Raw genomic sequence first — 18301 nt, 5'->3', positions numbered from 1 at the left:
GGACAAAGTTCGGCGGTGCATGCTGTGTGCGGGACGGGTACGAGCGGAAGCCGCGTTTGTTGTTCTTCCTTCTGTTTCCGAGACGTTCAGGGTCTAAACGGGTTCAACAGCCGTGTCTGCATGTCTCTACCAATTCCCTTTATAAATCGTCTTCTACTGCCCCCGAATGAAGGTAATGTCATTTCTCAGTTTGTTCACATGCTGCGGACACTTTGTCCAGGCTGTCCCGGGTTAAATTTCACAGTTAAATCCGCTCACATTTGCTCACACTCCGTCTCCCCCGCAGTCCGCCTCGGTGAGCCCGGGCGGCGTGCGCCCTGCAGCCGTTAGCCAAACAAATCCAGCGCCGTGCTTTAAGCTCGCTAAGCTGTCAACCGGTCCACACTCCGTTTCGACGATATTTTAACAGTTTTGACACTTTAAGACGTAGACATAGACATATTCGGAGGGCGTGTTTACCTCGTTGTCAGGTGTGACAGCTGGTGAGCGGTGGGCCGAACTTCTCCTGAACGGGCCCGTCCGTGCAACGTTAACTTGCGTGCTTGTCACTTTTGACATGTATCAGAGCTATGTTTGGACACTCAGCTGTCGGCGCAGTTGTCCCTTTCTCCATGGAATAAAACTCCCGTCTTCATAAGTGAATATCTGCAGTTTCCAAAGCAACAGATTCAGGACTTGTCATAATATTAAGGGTATCTGTGACAGCCCCCCGGAGTCTAAAATGTGGGTATCATGTCAGGCATGTGATGTGGCGCAAGTCGCCTTTGTAACTCCAGTGTCGGGCCTGTCTCCGTATGGTTGTGATATGAACTAATGCCAGCAGGCCGTATATCTGTCCGCAGCCGCTGTTGCCGCTTACTTGTGACCCAGTCGTGTGTAAACAGGTTATGTAAGTCTTCTCCAAACTTATTCACCCTTAACCAACCTCATGGCGGCTGCATGCATATTATCCTGCACCCCGTGCTTTTCCCACTTTGCACACTGCTCATATGCATTGTGTTCAGATAGTAAGAAAGCCATGCAATGTTATGACACGTTATTATATGTGCCCATGAGCCATGCATGGACAGCAGGCTGAGAGCAGGGGAGTTTAAATAAGCTGCAAACTCTACTGAAAGCTGTGTGTTTTCTGAGACCTACTGCAACTTCTAAAGGGACGAGATTGCATGGTTGATAGAGCAGATGTGATATTCAGGGCATAAGGAATTATAATATCTTTGACTGGGTAACTTTTTGCATGTGAACAGAGTTTCCCAGCAATACTCATGATGTCTGAGGAAAACCATGTCACTTATACTATAATGCAACTTTTAAAGGGGCACTATGTAGTTTTGGGAAAGAAATTTTAATCAGAAGAGAACGATCTTTGGCTGTTTTTTTTTTATGTCTAAACAAACTAAATATCTCTTCCTTTTCATGACTGAATGAAATTAATAAACAAACTGACCTAAAGGACAACACAATCTCATACCGTGGACCCTACCAACTTTCTAGCTTCAAACAGTGTTCTGGGGACCTTATTTTCCTCTGAGAACAGCTTGTTTATTCAGTTATGGAAAAGGTAAATATTTCTGAGTTTGTGTTATTACCTCATTAATGTTTTATGTATTAAAATTCTGAGTTCGAATCATGCCCCTTTAAGTATAAGGCTGTAGAAAAGATTGCTTCTGTTGAAAAGTGTAATTGTGGATGCTTTGGTTGGTCTGACTTGTTTCTGTAAGCTGCCCTTAAAAGTTGTCACGTACAGGTTGAAGTTTTTAAATGTTTTATGCCTGATTAAGATGAGCGATATTATTAAAATCAGCCTCACAAAGTTAATAACAATTCAAGATTCAATACATTATTTTGTTAGTTTATATTTGTTAGGTAATTTTGTAGTTACATTATTATGCTGCATTGACACTTGAATTTCCCTTGGATTAATTATCTGCCAGTCTGTTTAAAGTTATTAGTTTATACAACAGAGTTTATTAAACTGTGACATCATTTGAAGACCATCGCCATGTATTTTCACTGAAAATCTTGTTAAAGATAACATTAAATTTCCCCTGCCTTCATGTCTGAGAGTCAAATCAACCGTGCATTAATAAAATTACCGATGTTTAAAAGTTCTATATAACCAAGAAGAAGTCTGAGAAGTCGACTAGTCCAGATTCAAAGGAGAATGGTAGCACTAGCACTTTTCTGTCCTGTGATCACTGCAAATTTGTGAAGGAGATGATTTTATAAGAATCTTTGGAACTTGTATTTCAAAATATTTTTGTATGAATCCCTTTAGAGCTGAGATGACATTAGGACAGAAATGTGTTGGCTGTCAATTGTGACTCTTATTTTAGACTTAGGTAGGTGAGCTGCTGTTGGAGTGCCAGCTGTTTGGTAATATTGAAAATGTTGGCATCATTTTTAAATTCAGTCAGCTGCTGTGGTTTGTAGATTGACATTGTGTCTTCCTGGTTTTCTCACATAATTAGTTCTCCTTTTGATCTTAGCTTGGCTAGTCAAAATAAATTCCTTTAAATCACATGCTGAACACCACTGACATCCGTGTCTCAGCTCTTTATATAGACGCCGGTTTCCGTCCCAGCATGTTTTAACTGGTCATGGCTTTGTGCTGCTCTCAATGTGGAAAATCACCTCCATCCAGCAGCCCTGTGCCGGTAAATGCTGTCTGAGGTTGCTGAGGTCGCTGATTCCACCAGCCACTTGAAAGGGCAGACAGTCATTTATTTGGTTGTTCAGACGCGTTAAAATATCCAAACAGGTGGGGAAATATGTTGCAGTTTGCTGGATAATTTGGGGGGCTTTGCCATTTACTGAGGCTTGGAGGAAACTAAATTGGCACCGTTATAAGGAATGGCTGAAATTGTCGGTGGATGTTTTATAGTGATCTGTCTGAGAAACAAATTGGGTCTGTTTTATACACATCTGATGGCACTTTATGCAGGAATTCAGTCGTACTTCTTGGTGCATCAGGTTATTCTTTTAAAGAAAAGCACAGATTTCTTATACAAATTAAACAGAACATGCAGTGTATTTTAAAACATAAGACAATAAGGACACAATATTTTTCTTATTTATTTGTTGATTTTTCAATTAGTTCATCAACAGACCATTAATCAGTAACTGTTTGTTATTAATTAATCAATGAAGTAATATTAAAAAGGCAAAAACTCCAAACATTCTCTGGTCCCAGCCTTTCCAAATATATAATTAATACAGTACCAGTACCAGAACCAGTATCGAAAATGATAAACTGTTGTTTTTGTCACTTAATAAGTAGCACTATTTTATTTATTTACATCTGCATTGTTTTAAATGATTCTTAATTATTTCACATTATGTGTTTTTTCATTAAGCTTTATTTTAGTAAGTATTGTGTACCTTTTCCTTTATTTAAAGGAGCTCTGTGGAGTTTTCTGGTGAACAAAACTTATTTTTAGATTCATTGTAACTCATCAAGACGCTCGTGTTTTTCCTTGAAGTCTGGAAAAAAGGGTTTAGTACATTTTCTTCCTCGTAAAAATTTGCATAGCAATTTATTTTTTTAGTCCAGTGGGACAGCATTGTATAATATCGAACAAACGGGGACCCACTCATAGAAAAACAGCTTCATTACACTAGAAGGGGTCCACAGGGCACCTGTGATTTAAAGAACAGTCAAGCTTTTTACTACTTTTTAAAAATGAAACAATTATATTTGTCATTATTCTTTGTCAGCAAATATGTTTTTATTCATCTTAGAATTCAAATTAAAACCTCTGTGTTCTTGCTTTGTTTTCAGATTAACAGGTATGCCAAAGGAAAAATATGATCCTCCAGATCCCCGTAGATGTTACACCATCATGTCAGCCGAGGAGGCGGCCAATGGGAAGAAGTCTTACTGGGCCGAGCTCGAGATATCTGGTCAGTCCCTCTGAATCTGCTTCCATAAAAACATCCCAAATGAAGCCTTGAAGCACAGATGTAAATCTGTAGCCAGTAGATATAAGAGAAAACCAGGTCCAGGTGAAAATATTAAAATCGATCGAAATAGTCGACTATAGTTCTCTGCCAATTTTGGATTGTTCTGCAGAATTTCACCAGTCTGGTTTTCGTGTCACATGAAGGTCTGAATGCTGTTTTGTGGGATTTTACACCCTGATAAGATTTATTTTCTAGATTCAGAAACTGAATGGAAGCTTTTGTTTTGGCATGAAAAGGGTCTAAAATTGAAATGTTTTGATAGGAAACTAAAATTTTCCACTGAGCAGAAAATCAGTATTGTCGCCAGTTTTGTTCCCTGGTTCAACTGATCACAAAGCTCAGATATAAAGTCTATGTTTCTTTAATAAGATCGTAAAGCAAAGACCTTTTAAAGAAAATCTGTACCCATATTTGTGTTAACGCAGGACGAGTGAGGAGTCTGAGCACCTCATTATGGACGCTCACCCACCTGACGGCGCTGCACATCAACGACAACAATCTGACTCGCATCCCGCCAGACATCGCCAAGCTGCCCAACCTGGTCTACCTGAATCTGTCGTCCAATAAGCTCCGCAGCCTGCCCGCCGAACTGGGCAACATGGTCTCTCTCAGGTAGGCCGTCAGTGTGGTCGGTCCTGTCCACAACAGTGCTTAGATACTTTTAGGGATTTCAGGACTGACATCAGTCCACAGAGTAGTGAAAACACGGGCAGACTGAATTCACTAGAACACAGAGCTTCATAACAGGAACAGCCTACAAACATCGATATATTAACCAGAAAGGGATATCTGTGGGGTTTTTTTTCTAATCATATCAATTTAATACCTGAAAAATCAGGGTTCTTCATTATATTGGTCCAGACATCATGTAAATCCAATTCATCAAAAAGCAGATCTGCTCATTGATGTATAACATTGCCCACAACGGTCAAATACAAGTAGGGTGTTTTAAGTAATAACTGTCTCTGTGTAAACAGTGTAGGATTCCCCCCAGGAAATGAGTTAGTGGAGCTGGTAAACTTTGACTGTGATTCTTCTGTTCATAGTAGCCATTTTAAAATGTTAATCTGAAGCTAATATTAGGCTTCAGCAGTCTGAGTTAGACAAATCAAGTGGATATCTTCCAAGGTTAGAGGCGTTTCTCACCCTCAGCAAGGAAACACTGTCCAGGGAGAAGCTAAAAGGGAAGTCTTTACTAAACAAAATACAGAAACTTTGGAAGATATCCACTTGATTTGATTTTTGCACAGATTGTGTCTGTAGATTTTGTCCCCCATCACTTGCTTTGAAGGCACATTGGCAGTCTGGATTAAACAGGGGGAATCATCATTGTGAAAGCTGCTGTAAGTGGGATTGCTAACTGCAAAATGGACAGGAAGTTGCTCATGACTAGAGAGGGGTTAACAGTGTATATTTTGTTTTGAAAAACAAATGATTGGATTCATTCGAGGGATTACATGAGAGAACATGGTGATTACAACACAGTGATCAAACACTCAGGTGAAAGAGGAAGATTATTAAATGTGTGGGTGGGAACAGATATCCCGCAGGGCTCCGGAAAGCATCTTACCTCAAAACTGACAGACAAACAAGCAAAAATGAAGACGACAAGAAAAGACACATTTTGTCTGGAAGACTTAATTGAAGTGAATGAAGAAAAAAATCTGTCAATGACAAGGAATTACCACATTGTTAGAGAAAGTTTCTGAAAAAAAAGAAAGACCCAGACACAGTTAACTAATATTCTTTTACCATTTCTTTCAGGGAATTGCTTTTAAACAACAATCTTTTACGAGTTCTGCCTTATGAACTTGGGAGGCTTTTCCAGTTACAAACCCTGGGGCTTAAAGGTGAGTCTTCTCTTTTATTATAACCATTTTTTTGGACCAAGAACTCAAATTATATATTTTAAATTAACTTCTGACAGGTTTCTAATTACCATTATACACCGAATACAAGTTAATGCTTGCTGTCATTATTTGTAAATATAAACCTGTTTTAAAAGTGTTGATGAATTCAGAGAAAACTGTTCCCTGCATTGTAGTTTTCTATATATTTATGTTTGTTACATGGTTGTTTTGCAGGAAACCCTTTGTCCCAAGACATCCTCAATCTGTACCAGGAGCCGGACGGAACCAGAAAGCTTTTGAACTACATGCTCGACAATCTAGCAGGTAAATGGCTTGGTCGCTTCACCTTACCGCGCAACTGTTTATTGGAACTCATGAATATTTAACCATTAGCAACGCAGGTATATCATAGAAGGAATACTATTGTGTTTGTCACAGACAAGTGAGCGCTTATCCCTAATTTCACCCTGCCCTACCCTGTTTCCAGTGCACCCAGAGCAGCTCCCCCAAAGACCTTGGATCACTCTGAAAGAGCGAGACCAAATGACTCCCACAGGTAAGTTCAGTGCAAGAAATGACTTGGTTGAACTTCTTCACGAGTCATTGGATCAAAAGTAGACATTGTTTTATTATCAGGAGTCAAAAGCCTAAAAGGATATGAACTATTCATCCAACTAACCCAGATAATGCTTCCCTCTGTAGTGTTAAAGCTGCCAGGTTAGTAAACATGAATGTGTTGTGTTAGTTCACTGACATCACCCCGCAGGGTGTTTGTGACAATACAAAACAACAACACTCACAGGCCTATTGGAGCAGTGATGTAAGAGGGTGTAAAGTGTCACTGAGTTGCCAAGTAGGATGTAACTTAGTCACAACCTCATTCTTTATTTATAAAGCACATTTAATAAAACACAAGTTAACCAGAAAGCTCTTTGCCAGTCCAGAATATATAAATGCTCCCCTCATGTCATACTGTAGGTACACAGGTAATGAAAACAAGAGGTCCATCCAGAGAACAAACGATGCATTAAAAGCTTTAGTTGAATATCTTTCCAAAAAAGTAATAATCTGCAGCATTTACATATAGATGAAAGTTTGTCCTGCTACTTTTCATGGGCCAGCAAACACCAGAAAGTACAGTTGAATTACATAGATCTCATTGATAATCATTTAGTGTTTTCAACCAACTCTAAACGTCTCTTCTTCTCTTTGTCCTCACCTGTAGCCGTGTTCACGGTCATGTGCTACAACGTGCTTTGTGACAAGTACGCCACGCGGCAGCTGTACGGCTACTGCCCATCCTGGGCCCTCAACTGGGAGTACCGGAAGAAAGGCATCATGGAGGAAATTACCAGCTGTGACGCTGACATCATCAGCCTGCAGGTAAATGAGGGGCCTCTCCACTTGAAGCTGACATTACCTTTATGTTTTGTTAGATTTTGGACTTTTAAGCTGAATTTATTTTCCAGAGACAACGAAACAAATTAAACAGTAATCAAGGCAGGAAAGAGGAAGATTTGCTTTGTGGGGAGGTCAAAAATTTAAACTTTATCTCTCAAAATACGCTTTTTTTAAATAATTTCTTATTATTTATATTTATTGCATTCCTTCTTCACCTAACAAAAAAACAATCTGGGTTAAAAACATTGAACTTCTTTGATGTAATAAATTTTAAAAAATTACATTGGATACAATTAAAGGATTTCCTTTTGAGATATAAATTTTATGACTTTTGGGCTCAGCATCACGTCAAAAGTAAGGCAACAAACACTTATTGATCACTACTCTATTCAAGTTTATTTGCAGTGCTTGACTAAAATTTTTAGCAAATCATATCGGTTTGTCACAACTTTGCTTCAAGTATTGAAAATTCCATTTCACAATCGTCTTTGCACAGATATTTTTTCCCCCCAGGGATATAATGTTTTTTTTTATTTGTGGCACTATTTGCTGATACTTAACTCCCCTGCTTCATGTCAAGATGTGTTTTGAAATATCTCTTAGCTTGACAACTAAGAGTAAGCAAGTGTAGGCTCTACAGACATGCTAGTGGCTCTGTGAGGCTGTGCTAATTGCTAACGCCAGCATGCTCACAATGAGAGTGCTGATGTTAAGTAGGTGTAATGTTTGCCATGTTTAACATCTTGGTTTAGTGTGTTAGCATGCTAATATTAGCTAATTAGCACTTAACACAAAGTACAGATGGGGCTGATGTGATCGTCATTACCAGTAGTTTTGAACAAAGTACAATTTTTGACCAGATGATGGTGCTAGTGGAAAAGTCAGGGTGTCACTGTACTCATTAGGGCTCATCATCTTGGAACCATGGATATATGCAAACAGACCTGCTAGTTATGCTACAGGAAAGGTCAGAGGATGACCAAATTAATTAGGATTTATGGCGGTCCTCTAAGGATCTATATTTGTTAACTTACTTTTAGAGTATAAATGAGACAGGGTCTGAAATAAAGGGTAAACTTAATATTCACAACTAAATTATACCTGCTTTGGCTGTGATTTTAGCAGTTCACTTGTGACTTTTAATGTAAAGAAAGGTCTTCACCCACCATCTGTCCATCCCTGACTTTCACTGACCGAGAGAGGATGATTCACTCAGAACAAAGTCAGTTTTAGTAGATCATGAAACTGATTTTATTAAGTCGTTCAGTCTTGTCTCTGCTGTAATTGTCAGACTGTACTCTGTGTAGAGTTGCACTGCTGCTATCAGCTTCTCACATCAGTACACAGTATCCAACCATTTCCTTTCAACACAACAAAGTCTTTGTCCTGTACATCAGGAGGTAGACGTTACTGATTAACTGTAGTCAGTTTAGACTTCTGTCCAAAGCAAAGGAAACTGTTTGTCTCTCTGGACAGTGCCTTATTTCCTACTGATATAATGTCAAAAAATGACTAACTATTTTACAAGTTACCTGGACGTTTTTAAAGCTTAAACTAGACCAAGGGAGTATTATCTGAATTGAGGTTGAAAAGTTCAGAAAATGAGGAAAAAGGGAGAAAAACTGAAGATTGGTCAATATATTTTAAAACTTAACTTCACTTGAGTCTCAATATTAGATGGTATTTGGGGCCTGTTTAAAAATCAAAATGGAAAGTGCTACTATATCCTACATAGGCTTGGATAAAACCCCAAATGTATCTTTGAAATTGATTGAAAGTTAAAGAGATTTTATGTGTTAGTTAATTGAGAGTTAATGGAGCTGACATGAAAGTATTCAGTCTTGGAATGTGATTATTGTCTAATTTCTTGGTTAGTTTTCCCACGAGAGATGTTTTCGTTTATTTTCTTTTTTTTTTTTTTTCTTTCAAGCATGTGAGAGTGTTTCTAATCGGACTGTTGACTCAGAAAGAGTAAGGCCTTAGGGTGTTTCAGTTCTTTGATCCACTGGATGGAGACTGGATTCTGTTGTTTGGACTAGATAGCTTGGAAGAGCCATGAACGCCTCTCTTTGTCACTATTGTGTGGGGTCTGTGTAACAGCACTGTTTTTATTTATTCATCATGAGACTGACCTGAAATTTCTCTTTTTAAATAATCAGCTGATGATCCCTCTTCACTCTGCTGTCACAGTTACTAATCCCCTCACACACACATTTTATTGACTCTTTCAAATGACATTTCTTACCCTATGTGTCTGCAGGAGGTGGAGACGGAGCAGTACTACACTATGTTTCTGGAAACACTAAAGGAACGCGGCTACGATGGCTACTTCTGTCCAAAGTCTCGTGCCAAGCTGGTTTCTGAACAGGAGAGGAAACACGTGGATGGCTGCGCTGTGTTTTTCAAGACCGAGAAGTGAGTTTAAGAGCTTTACTTTATATTCTTTACATACATAAATGTGTGTAATTGTAGTTTTTTGTATTGTTTGGCTATCCATGTTTTCTTGAACTGAGTGAAATTCAGGCTTAGGCCTTAGGCCTTCAAAGTCCTCCGTGAATATTTATGCCACTCCGTGGATTTTTCTGCAGGTTTACTTTGGTCCAGAAACACACTGTGGAGTTCAACCAGGTGGCCATGGCCAACTCTGAGGGCTCAGAGGTCATGCTGAACAGAGTGATGACCAAAGACAACATCGGAGTGGCTGTTCTTCTCGAAGTCAACAAAGACATGTTCTCCGGTGGTAAGAACAGACAGTCACTCAGTGAACCATCTGCAGAACATCACGCAAAACTGAGGATTTAATGTTACTATGTCTAATAATATTACCCACTTGGACACTAACTAAATACGATTTTCATTTAGCAATTTATCTGTCAATTACTGTCAGAAATATGTGAAAAAGGCCTGTCACAAGCTCAAGAAAATCAATAGTCCTCCACCCAAATACATTCAATTTAACGCATAAAAAGCAGCAAAAAATTGGTCCCAACACATTTGTAACTTTAAGTTTTACAATTAAAAAGACCATACATAGTATTATTATTAATGTATAATATATACATGGATTCATGGTTGCACTGCAGCCAAAATTAAATCAATGACGTAGCAGTCGGCCTTCACACAGCAATTCAAAAGTATGTGTTGGTCAAATGAAATGAAAGTAATGGCAGGAGAGAAAACCTGTAATAACGTTTTGCCACAAGGTGTCACCAGTGACTTTTATTAGAAATCAACAGAATCCACTAAATGTTTGAAGAAGAAGAAGAATTAAAAAAAGGAGAAGACATCCTTTGTTAAGCCCTTTTCAGGGAAAATCACTGTTTTCACTCAGTTTTTATTATTTACACACACACAGGCCCAAAATACACTCACATCCACAAACAGGACCCATACACATCCACAAACAGGAACCATACACATGCATTAATGTATGGAGAGACGTCAAGGCGAGGGGGCTGTCCTGTCTTGAACCGGCTACCCTCCAGTCCCCAAGCCTTGTGGACTGAGTTCCTGCCACCAGTAGTCATGTGATATGTAAAAGCTGACATCTTTCATTAATGTGTTCTGTTGTTATTTGAACGTATCATTAATTCAGTATTAATCAGTTAATTCATTAAAGTCTGCAGTGAGTGATGTGCAGGACACCTTTACTCCAGTGACATTACAGTATAACTTCCCTTTTTTGGTTGTTTTTTTTTTTTTTGTTTTTTTTCTCTCGTATCCTGTAAATCCCTATTATGCGCTTAGTGATATCATTTTACTGTCTCAGCACTTCCTCGGTTTCTTAAGTTGCATCAGAGCTCTGTGCTTTTCTGTAACCACAATAAATCCAGAGTCGGGTTAAATTTGGCGGTTTGGGGGTTTCACCAAACCTTTCTTTTGTTTTTACTCTTGTAAAGATTTTTTTGTGTGTGTGTGTGTGTGTATCTTGTCTTAAACATTTGACCTATTTTATCAGTGTGCTGTTATAGTGGATCTGATTTAATCCACTTTTAATTTCACTGCATATCTGTGGCATAATCCAGTTTTTTCCTCTCCGTTTTCAGGCATGAAGCCATCACAGGAGAGGCAGCTGATCCTGGTTGCCAACGCTCACATGCACTGGGACCCTGAGTACTCGGACGTCAAGTTGATCCAAACCATGATGTTTCTGTCGGAGCTGAAGAGCATCGCTGAGAGGGCTTCAGGCTCCGTGGCAACCGGTTCACCAACCTCCGACCCGTCCTCCATCCCCATTGTCCTGTGTGCTGACCTCAACTCACTGCCCGATTCTGGTAGGACTGCCACTTCTCAGGACCTTTTGCCAACGTTTCAGTTTGACACTCGCTTAGTCCTCCTCAGCTCATGTTGTTGCAGGTTTATTTCAGTATATTTATATGTTGGATAACTTTGTATCTTAAATTATTTGCACAATGTGATTCTCTTAAATTGAAACTGTTCAGGCAGTTCAGTACACTCATTGATTTCGGTTTCCCTTTCAGCCAATAAATTATGAAGTTGGACACTTGATCTTCATTTAGATGAATACACACAAAAGATTGTGAAGCCATTTTAAGTGTTTTATAAAACATAAGAGGGTTGTTGTCTACATTCAAATTGGAACCTTTTATGATGCAGGTGTGGTGGAATACCTGAGCAACGGAGGAGTAGCCGATAACCACAAGGACTTCAAGGAGCTCCGCTACAATGAATGTTTGACCAACTTCAACTGCAACGGCAAGAACGGCAACTCGGACGGAAGCATCACACACAGCTTCCAGCTGAAGAGCGCCTACGACAGCAATCTGATGCCTTACACCAACTACACATATGACTTCAAGGTGAAAACCTCTTCTATGTGTTGTAATGTCTGTTTGCAAGTGTTAAAGAACTGATTCACTACATATTTAAGTAAGTTTAGCCTTTGGATCTATTTTTCCTTCCATTGCAGTTTCCCAATGATCTTAATTCATTTCTCAAGCATAGCAAATCAGCTAGCAGAGGTTATATATTCACATGACAAAAGTCTAGTCTAGCAAGTAGATATTTTAGATTGACCTATTTTAGACATAAAAATGTGTAAAACAGCATGGTTTAAAAATGGTTAGCAGTAATGGAAAGAAAACCACTGGCTTGGTTCTAGCTGATTTATGGCCGTGGAAGTCAATTTTGAAGTCAAGAATTGTGAGCAAACAAACCCTGACTGCACTCCTGACCTCCTGATCATTACTTGTGTGCCCAAAATTGGAATACTGTAGGTTTTAGGGGTTAAAGTTATTTAAAAACAATACTTGCCAATTCAAAAATCCTGTGCTGTGATCATGCCAAGCATCAGCTACATTCTTTAACCAAAAACTTCAATGAAAGAAAAACTGCATGCTTTCCACCAAAACCAAATTATCTTAAGAGCTGTTTAAATCATCCTTCTCACTGAGGCCAATGGAGTGGCACTTTAAACATGCAATGGGAAAAAGTTAGTGCTGTTAAACTTTGCATTTGACTAGAATATACTGAAGGTACAATCAGTCAAGTTGAGCATCAAGTTAAAGGACATACAGTAAATTGGTGCATGTGCATGTGGAGTGTTTCATATCAATTTTGATAACACGTATTTTTTGCTGTTGGAGATCTGCGTGGGAATGGAAAACCCTGAACAATGCACAACACGGCATAACCTTATTACCTTATTTAGTGTGTTGGTGGTAAAGTGTTTATATGCCTGTATCTGAGTCTGCTCTCGCATTTTGAGATGTCCTGTGGTTTCTGCTTTGGTTCCTAATGCGTCATTCAGGCATTTGTCACACAGGCTGCTCCTTGTTTGCACATCAGTATTAATGGACTTCCCTGATTATCAGTGTTACACATTTGTGCGTCAGTCAGCATTATTATCAGTGGGCGTAGATTAAAGTGAAAGTGGATGAGGCTTTGGGTGTGAGAAGTTCCTTCCTTCACACAAACAACATGATCCCTTCTTATAACGGACTGACTAACATCATCTTTGCCTTAATTTTATACTGGACAATCATGGAGGTTATTCCAAAATGTGTTGTCCAACTTTTTCTATTTAAGTATGCAGGTACAGACTAAAGATTCATGTTAGATTTACACAGCTGCTGGACAGCTGCTGGGCTCAGTCTATTCTCAATTAATGTTTTTCAGACCACAAACTTAAAGGGAATAATCCTATCTGCATTTTACAACATGGAACATTTTATAAAATGTATGTTCTTTCTCAGGTATTTTGTTCTTGGACAGTGTACAGGATCTTTTGTCCTGTGGTGGATATTCTGACACACGTCTTTCAAGATTCAGCAAAGAGCGCAAAAAGACATCTTTTATACAGCATGTTTTTCTGAGACTGAAATCTGATAATAAAAACTTGCAAAGAAATTCTTTGAGAAAAGCACTGAAGGGGAAAAATTGGAGCTTCTTTTCCCTTTACAATCTCTTATTTTGAAATAGTTATTTGGCCAAAAGATAAAATGGCATGACTTGTCTAGCATTCTGTTTTAAAAAACAAACTGTATTTCGGCAGTTCGACGTTTTGTGAAGTTCGCTTTTTCACTTTCTTGCCAGGAATAAGATTAGAAGACACTCATGTTCAGTCTGCATGCTCAATAGGTAGCAGTTGCCAGCACACAGTTTGCTTATCTTAGCACGAAAAACCTCAACAAAGGGAAACTGCTAGCCTAGCTCTGTAAAAAAAAAAGGGTAACAACATCTGCCTACCAGTACCTCTAAGTTAGCCAATTAACACCTATTATATAGTTTGCTTAATGCGTACAACAACAAAGTGTTTAAAACACAAAACACAAAATTTGACAGTGGTTGTAGTATAAGTCACTGTTAGATTTTACTTGTAGACAGAGCCAGGCTAGCCTTTTCCCCTTGTTTCCAGTTTATGCTAAGTTAAGCTAAGCTTACAGTCTCCCGGCTACAGCTTCATGTTTAGCGTACATAAATTAGAGTGGTATCAGTGGTCTCATCTAATTCTCGGCATGAACATGGAGGAGTCTTTTTTTAGACACTAGGGAATTCTCACTGATACAAACATATTTCCATCACAGCTGAGAACATTTTAAGTGACTTAACCCATTTTTTGTATCTGCAGGGTGTGATCGACTACATCTTCTTCTCTAAGACCCACATGAGTGTCCTGGGCCTGCTGGGACCGCTGGACAGCCAGTGGCTCGTCGATAACAACATCACGGGCTGCCCCCATCCCCACATCCCCTCGGACCACTTCTCCCTGCTGGCCCAGCTGGAGCTGCAGCCTCCCCTGCCCCACCCACTCAACCCCCTCAACGGGCTGCACCTGCCGGTCCACAGGTAGTGCAGCCCGAGAAAGCCCCACCCTTCTTACCCCACCTTCAAACACTGTCTTCCCCCTCCCTCCAGCTTTATACAGGACCCTGTACAGTTTACCGGTCATGTTAAAACACAGACGTCATCCGACCCCTCCAACCCTGAGACACACCCAGCCAAAAGGAGTGAAGTATTCGCCTGTTTGTTGCTCCTTTTTGTGTTTTTGCACACTGTAAATGTTATATTTTATTTTTTCTTTCTCCCCTTCAAAATGCTTAATACCAAATGTTGGGCTTGGGAAGGCGTTGCTATGGTAACCCCCAATGTCATTTTTTTCCTTTGCCTTAGATATGATCATCACCACGTGTAGGTTCTGCTCATACATCATCAAACCTTAACTAATACTATCAACTTTTTAAAGATCCATCTACTACACAGACGTCGGCAGATTAGCTGAATTTCATTTGCATTTCTTGCTGTGAAATAGTCTTTTTAGAGTAAAACTTAAACAACGTAATATTGATGCTGCACCACAACCAGAATGTTGCGTTAAGGTCTATAGAAGTGGGACCTTCAATCATTCCCAAATAAACTGACAGATATTTTAATTAAAGGCGAATCACTACAAACAGCTGAATCTACGATAGGAATGTTGTACGCAGGTGTGAAAGGTTTGTTTATTTTTTGTAAACACGGGTCCGTAATTTCAATTCTGATCACCAAAATACTTAAGTCAACTACACGTTAGTGAATAGCTACAATTTTTAAGGTTAAAAAGTACCGATTGGGTGTTTTTAAAAGTAATATAATGTCATTGTAGCACTAAAATGGTGTGTTTCATATGGGAACTAAAATATGAAATCGTCTTATGTCACGGCGGCAGGTTACAGCACTGAAAATAATGATGACAGATTGTTCTAGGAGGCTTTCAGATTGACACTTGCCATGAGAAAATGAATGGATAGTAATGGATAATAGCTGACTCCCAAATAATGCAATTTTCAGCCTGAAGCTGCCTCACAGTGCTGCCTTTATGTTGCTAAGCTGCTGAATTCACTTCTGTGAATTTCTTCTTTTACTAGGTATTGGCCGTTCGGCACACTCAGTGTAGTTTAAAAGGTGCAACTAATGAGTTTTCTGCAGCACTTTGAGGAAATGAAACAATCAATTCAGGCCATATTAGTGCCCAAATCTTATATTTCTGTCAGCATTGCTACCAAATTAGGCCACTACTCTTTGACTTGCTTTGAAGAAAATATTTTAAAACAAACTATATTTGTAACACAATCCTGATATATACCAACAATGCGCTTTACACTTTTAGTTTTTCAAGTCGTGCTTTTGAACACCTACGGTCTTAAAAGAGAATCGTCCTGTTTCCCATCACCTGACTGGCCAAAGAATCTTCCAGAATGAGTCACTTATGCTCTGTTGATAATAAAATAATATTTATTTATTGGTGCCAGAGAAAAAAACTTCCTGAGAAGAATCTGCGAATGATTCGCGACCAGGAGATGAATGTATTTACCAAAGGCTCACTATGAAATTGGTTGTTGGAGCCTCTTAATGCCAGATTCCAGTGGACTCTAGACTTTGTATATTTGTGTCAGATAATTAGAACTAATAGCCCTTTATGTAAGTTGTAACTCAGGGCTATACTATGCATCCAGCAGTACCTCTCTTTAACGAAAGACTCTCAGAGTCGCGTCGTACGAGCAAAAACCAAACAGGAAGCTATTGTTCTGAAAATCCTTTATAAGCACAGGTAATGTATGTACTCGCATACATAGTATATGTTGTCGTCGTAGAAGTCCCACGTCTTTGTGCATTTTTGATAAAACTGCTGCTGCACTTTTGCTCCATTTCCAAAAAGAATGACTGGGGAAATTCTTTTTTGGAGTCGCCAGAAGATGCAAAAATTGTTGAGATAAATTTGGTTTAGAGAAAGTTTAGGAGTTTTAAAACATCGTCATTTGGTTTTGTTGTAAGGCTTTTAAGAGACGATCGAGTCTCAATGTGGGATTGTAAGAATTAATTAATGCAGGTGTTGGACTGGGTATCAATACTTGCACCAATATGTTACAGTACCTTAGTTTCAGCACTAATACAAATATTATAGCCTATGTTTTTTCAATATTTAGAAAATTCTAAAAAAAAAAAAAGAGAAAGAGAAAATAAATGGATTTCTCTACAAGACTACTCAAAATTGTAAAGTCGGCTCCAATCCTATAGGCTCGGACCCACACTAGGGGTCTTTACTAAAAGTTCAGACGTCCAGCCTGCGACAAGCACGGGGACATGGCCTGTATTAGTAGGAGGTCACTCACCAGCAGAGAATGTTGGGAACCACTGGTCTAAACACAGTCAGCCATACATTTAATATAAAATCGATGTCTCAAATTGAAAACAATTTGATTTCTAATCAGAAACAATCTGGTTAGAAGAAGAATTAGTTAATAATTAAGTATTATTAAGTTCTTATCTGAGTTCTTAGTACATTAGATTGGCACTAGATTGGCCACTGCGGTTTGATACCCAGCCCTATCTTTGCTATAATAGCTGCCTGCACATGCATTCACAGTGTTTTAGATACTTGGCACATTTCCCACTGTAGTGTCTAGTAAACCCTGACTTTCTAAGATTGAATTAGTTAAATTAGTCAAAGCATTTGCTCCATTCAGTATTTGAAAAGAAAAGCCATAATTTCGGGATAAATGGTGTCACCCTGTAACCTCAGCTTTAAACAGATCAGTTTTACCGGCCTGGACGGGCAGTATCAGCTTTGCTTCATTTGCACATGATTTGACGCTAACGGATGCACCTCCAGTTTTGGTGGAGTTGATGAAGTCCATCTTTATGAGCATTTTGAGGCCTATACTTCACTCCTAAACTCACCTCACTGGGTTTTTTTGTACAACAGCTGTACATAAATGAAATTGCCTTTGATGACAGGGCGTCTTTCACATCTGTGAGGGGAATGTACCATTCTCCGATTAAGGGGCGTATTTTTTCTCACAAATCAAAGATGTACTTGTACTTTTTTCTTTGCCCGGTGCACTAAGCTCTCATATGTGAATACAACCTCCACCTGTCTCTGAAACTCTTGTTGAGACAAAACGTCTCTGTCCAACGTTGTTTTTGAACTACGGGCATTTTCTGTCTCTTACTAACATGCAGTCTTTCAATTGGTTCTTTGTACAATTCACTATTACCAAGTTTTTGAGAAAAAACATAAACGTTTTAGGTTTAAAAGCAGTTTGTCTTGATGGCTTTTATTTCTCCAGTGCACATCTAAGTGTCCGCTCAAAGCTTTTCATGCTCTGAGATGATGTTTAAGCAAAATTATTTTGGTTTCTTCCTCTTTCTATTTGGTGTGTCCCCACTGGGTGTTCCCAGAAATTGTTTTCCAGATCCTGTTCACATCTCTCTACACACATTATCCAACATCCATTGCACATCTTTTACTTTTTACACAATAATATCCAACTATCATTACCTAAGCATATGACCTGTTGATTTTGTCTCTGTAGAGCGCACCTCACATAATTTTTCTACAAACAACGTGCCTAGTTTGTACAATTTCTCCAACAGCAGCACTGCCCATGAGACCAAGACGCTCAGAGATTAACCCAGCGCCATCATCCAGCCATCAATCCATCATCCATCCATCCATCCATCCATCCATGCTTTCATCCCTCCAATCCTTCCTGAACCAACTTTAGGGGATGAGATCATGAGGAATTGAAACTGGTCAACCATTGCTCTCCTCAGATTGGTTTCTTTTTTTTAATCAAAAGGCTTTT

The 18301-nt window shown here is 39.1% G+C and overlaps 1 protein-coding gene across 1 annotated transcript; it reads left to right on the top strand.

Moving 5' to 3' along the window:
- Nucleotides 1-68: 68 nt before the first annotated feature.
- Nucleotides 69-17753, top strand: cnot6l (CCR4-NOT transcription complex, subunit 6-like). The gene is made up of 12 exons (XM_073466161.1): nucleotides 69-172; nucleotides 3782-3903; nucleotides 4389-4575; nucleotides 5728-5813; nucleotides 6048-6137; nucleotides 6301-6369; nucleotides 7039-7196; nucleotides 9475-9629; nucleotides 9803-9954; nucleotides 11261-11488; nucleotides 11832-12034; nucleotides 14305-17753. The coding sequence occupies exons 2-12, from the start codon at nucleotides 3792-3794 to the stop codon at nucleotides 14524-14526; spliced, it is 1662 nt and encodes a 553-aa protein (XP_073322262.1). The 5' UTR covers nucleotides 69-172; nucleotides 3782-3791; the 3' UTR covers nucleotides 14527-17753.
- The last annotated feature ends 548 nt before the right edge of the window (nucleotides 17754-18301 follow it).

The sequence above is a fragment of the Pagrus major genome, chromosome 5 (genome assembly GCF_040436345.1).
Source record: "Pagrus major chromosome 5, Pma_NU_1.0".
NCBI classification, from domain to species: Eukaryota; Metazoa; Chordata; class Actinopteri; order Spariformes; family Sparidae; genus Pagrus; species Pagrus major.
The sequence above is the reverse complement of the archived record's forward strand: the minus strand, read 5'-3'. Positions and strand labels throughout refer to the sequence as shown.